This window comes from Mobula hypostoma, chromosome 5 (genome assembly GCF_963921235.1).
Source record: "Mobula hypostoma chromosome 5, sMobHyp1.1, whole genome shotgun sequence".
Lineage (NCBI taxonomy): Eukaryota > Metazoa > Chordata > Chondrichthyes > Myliobatiformes > Myliobatidae > Mobula > Mobula hypostoma.
In genome coordinates, this window is record NC_086101.1 from 12,432,177 (window position 1) to 12,436,426 (window position 4,250).

The window sequence follows — 4,250 nt, forward strand, 5'->3', positions numbered from 1 at the left end:
CCTTCTGATAAAGTAATGTCAAACTGCACCTGTGAGAGTGGGGAAGTGTTGACAAAAGAGATCCAGAAAGAAGGTGTGCTGGAAATTAGAAGGAAGATATCCCTGGGAAAGGGAGGATGAGGAGGAAACATTCATTGATATACAGCAATAATTTAACACCCATAAATTGTTGACTTTATGTTTTTGAAAACAAAATGGCAAGTTTTCCTTCTCTGGTGATGAAATATAATTACACCCAATTTTAAAAAATTAAAAGATTTATTAAAAGCATGTTACAAGAAACTTAAAACTGTACAAAGTTTACATTCCAAAACAAATGACATTAAAAAAAAAATACCCCAATACAAAAAACCCGATCAAAGGAACTGAATACAACTAGTTACCAGTGTTTACAATTAGTACATCACAGCCAGATTCAGGACATTGACATGACCCAGTGGTGTTACAGTGAAGACTATTCCCAAGTGCCAACATTAGCATCAGACCCACTGAAGTGTCCAGAGAGCTCAAACCGTGCAAGCCCCAGACAGTCACATTTACAGTCCTTTAATCCACCTCCTCAATAGTTGGTCCAGCAGAACTGGCATTCCCAGCCTGTGCCCTGCACGATTCCCCTGCGGCTGCTCCTTGGTACAGTTTGGCAATGATGGGATTGCAGAGTTTTTCCAGCTCTTTTTGCTTGTGCTCAAACTCCTCCTTCTCTGCCATCTGATTCTTCTCCAGCCAGGATATTGTCTGGTTGCACAGGTCAATGACTTTCCGCTTGTCCTCAGCACTGATCTTTCCGGCCATCTTCTCATCCTCCACAGAGCCCTTCATGTTGAAGGCATAGGACTCCAGGGAGTTCTTGGCTGCAATCTTCTGCCGCTGCATTTCATCCTCATTCTTGTACTTCTCTGCATCTTGCACCATCCTGTCAATTTCCTCCTTACTCAGCCTGCCCTTGTCGTTGGTGATGGTGATCTTGTTTGTTTTCCCGGTGCTCTTGTCAACAGCAGAGACGTTGAGAATGCCATTGGCGTCAATATCGAAGGTCACCTCAATCTGGGGTACGCCACGAGGAGCGGGAGGGATGCCACTCAACTCAAACTTGCCCAGAAGGTTGTTGTCCTTGGTCATGGCTCTCTCACCTTCAAACACCTGAATAAGGACCCCAGGCTGGTTATCAGAGTAGGTGCTGAAGATTTGGGTCTGCTTGGTGGGGATCGTTGTGTTACGCTTGATAAGGGTGGTCATGACTCCACCTGCCGTCTCCAGCCCCAGTGACAGAGCAGCAACATCCAGGAGTAGCAGATCCTGAACATTCTCCGACTTGTCGCCCATCAGAATGGCCGCCTGGACAGCTGCCCCATAGGCCACGGCCTCATCGGGGTTGATGCTCTTGTTCAGCTCCCTACCGTTGAAGAAATCTTGCAGCAGCTTCTGGATCTTGGGGATTCGGGTGGAGCCTCCGACCAGGACAATTTCATGGATCTGGGATTTGTCCAGCTTGGCATCTCTCAGGGCTTTCTCCACTGGCTCCAGAGTGCTCCTGAACAGGTCAGAGTTCAGCTCCTCAAAGCGAGCCCTGGTGATTGAGGTATAGAAATCAACTCCCTCAAACAGAGAGTCAATCTCAATACTGGCTTGGGTGCTGGAAGACAGCGTTCTCTTTGCTCTCTCACAGGCCGTCCGCAGCCTCCTCACCGCTCTCTTGTTCTGGCTGATGTCTTTCTTGTATTTCTGCTTGAACTCCTCAATGAAGTGATTGACCATGCGGTTGTCAAAGTCCTCTCCTCCCAGGTGGGTATCTCCAGCTGTTGATTTCACTTCAAAGATACCGTCATCGATGGAGAGAATGGACACATCGAAGGTGCCACCACCCAGGTCAAAGATGAGAACATTACGCTCCCCTTTGCCTTTCTTGTCCAGACCATAGGCAATGGCAGCTGCTGTTGGCTCATTGATGACACGCAGGACATTGAGACCAGCTATCACACCAGCATCTTTAGTTGCCTGGCGTTGGGAGTCATTGAAGTAAGCAGGAACGGTGATGACAGCGTTGGTGACATTGTAGCCAAGGTAAGCCTCAGCAATTTCCTTCATCTTGGTCAGCACCATGGAGGAGATTTCCTCTGGGTAAAAGGTCTTGTTCTCCCCCTTGTACTCCACCTTCACCTTTGGCTTCCCCGCATCACTCACCACCTGGAAGGGCCAGTGCTTCATGTCGGAATGTACCGTCGGGTCATCAAACCTCCTCCCGATGAGCCGCTTGGCATCAAAGATGGTGTTGGCGGGGTTCATTGCCACCTGGTTCTTGGCTGCATCACCGATGAGCCTCTCGGTGTCGTTGAAGGCCACATAGCTGGGGGTGGTGCGGTTGCCCTGGTCATTGGCGATGATCTCCACTTTGCCATGCTGGAAGACCCCCACACAGGAGTAGGTGGTGCCCAGGTCGATACCGATGGCTGTCCCCGTTGATGCAGACATCTGTGTTTCTGACGAAAGCTCCGACGTTCTGTATTGAAATACCGGAAGGAATTCCTTGCTTCTCCAAGCCGATCGTTACTGCCTGGTCCGCTGCTTCGTCCCTTAATATAGTCCCAGCGCAGCGGTGTGGGCGGTGTTTTGTTCTTGAGGGACGACCCGTAAACCAATGAAAACGCCGGCGAGTGACTCACGGCCGAAGGTTGGAGAAGGTTCTGAGACGGCGGCCAATCACAGCGCTGCTAGTCGGAGACGTGCCGGGACTTCGCGAAAATTCTGGTAATAGCGAGAAAGATCTGGAGCAGTCAGGGAGGTTCCGGCTGAAAACCAAGTCATTCGGGAACCCTTTGAAACACTTCTTAAACTATACGAAACCAGCAATTTCTTCCAAAAGTTCCCTACACGCAAGAAAAAATCTGAAGCACCTTCTGGGGAGAGAATTCTTTGGCCTTAAGGGACGAAGCCAGCAAACAAGGAACGACAGCTCTGGTTAATACCTGCAGGACGAAATTAGTAACAGAATACTTAGAGGAAGTGTAGAACTGAAAGTCAGAGTTTGTGACATTTAATTTTGACAAAAGGACTTTTGCGGTGTTTGTGACCAGAAGAGGACTTGACACGAAGTTTAAAAAAATTATTAGATTGACAGAAGTGATGGTGAAGTTTCCGCGAGAAGTTTTTTTTTGATTTGCGTTTTAAACATACAGGGTTTAAATGTCATAAATAATCTTTTTACAGCCCCCGTATAGTACATTGCAAGGAGAAGGTGATAGAAGCAAATTAAAATAAATTATCCGTAACGCAGCGATGTCAGTATAATCAAATCCTCCCAGACTCTGCACCAGATCTACCTCGCCACTTCCAGAACTTTCGCAAGTCCCTGCGGCTCCCAGCGCTAATACCCATGTAGTGTCGGTGTATGGTGTGGGGATAATATTGTTGTTCAGATTTATGTAACGACAATTTACGATGGAAGCATTTATTTTATTTGTTAATGGGATTGAAATTTACCCGATGACTTTTTAGTGACTTGCTGTTGAGGTTGACAGCGCTGAACTCCACCTCACCTCTGACCGGGAGCCTTTTTCTTTCTTTAGCCGTGGATTGGCCAGAATACAGCATGACATTGTACGATTGAGTGGCGATCTTAGATATTTGGCGACAGTGCGGAAAGTAATTAATGAAGGTAAAATCAGCATGTATATTTATGAATGGTGTAAAAAGCAGAACAGCATCAATTTTATTTTATATCTGTGGGGTTGGCAAGCTTTCGAGTCTAATTTGGCTCAATGGTGAGACGTAGTCTTGCAGGATACAGGAGACTTGTGGAGGTTGCGGATAATATCCGGTATTATTAGCGCGTTGACTTGCTGTTGGAGGTTCCCTTGGCCCGAAAGTGCAAGGGGCTAGAATGTACAGCTCAGGATTGGGTTAGTCTCAGGCGTACACTCCGTGGCCACTTTACCAGGTACAGCTGTACAGCTGCTGGTTAATGCAAACAACTAAACAGCCAATCATGTAGCAGCAGCTCAGCACATAGCAGCACGCAGACATGGTCAAGAAGGTTCATTTGTTGTTCAGACCAAACATCAGAATGGGTAAGAAATGTGATTTGTGGAATGACTTGGTGCCAGACAGGGTGGTTTGAGTATCTGAAAAACTACTGATCTCTGGTATTTTTGTTCACAACATTCGCTAAAGTTTACAGAGAATGGAGTGTAAAACAAAAACCATGCAGTGAGCAAAAATGCCTTGTTATTGAGAGTGGTCAGACTGGTTCTGGA

The 4,250-nt window shown here is 47.0% G+C and overlaps 1 protein-coding gene across 1 annotated transcript; it reads right to left on the reverse strand.

Annotated features, from left to right (window-relative positions):
* Nucleotides 1-273: 273 nt before the first annotated feature.
* Nucleotides 274-2,938, reverse strand: LOC134346598 (heat shock cognate 71 kDa protein-like). Its single transcript, XM_063048037.1, has one exon. It carries the CDS (start codon nt 2,467-2,469, stop codon nt 547-549), a length of 1,923 nt encoding a protein of 640 aa, XP_062904107.1. The 5' UTR covers nt 2,470-2,938; the 3' UTR covers nt 274-546.
* Nucleotides 2,939-4,250: the final 1,312 nt, after the last annotated feature.

What these genes read in the sequence shown, in the direction of transcription:
- LOC134346598 (XM_063048037.1), bottom strand. Translation starts at nt 2,469, where the DNA reads ATGTCTGCATCAACGGGGACAGCCATCGGTATCGACCTGGGCACCACC.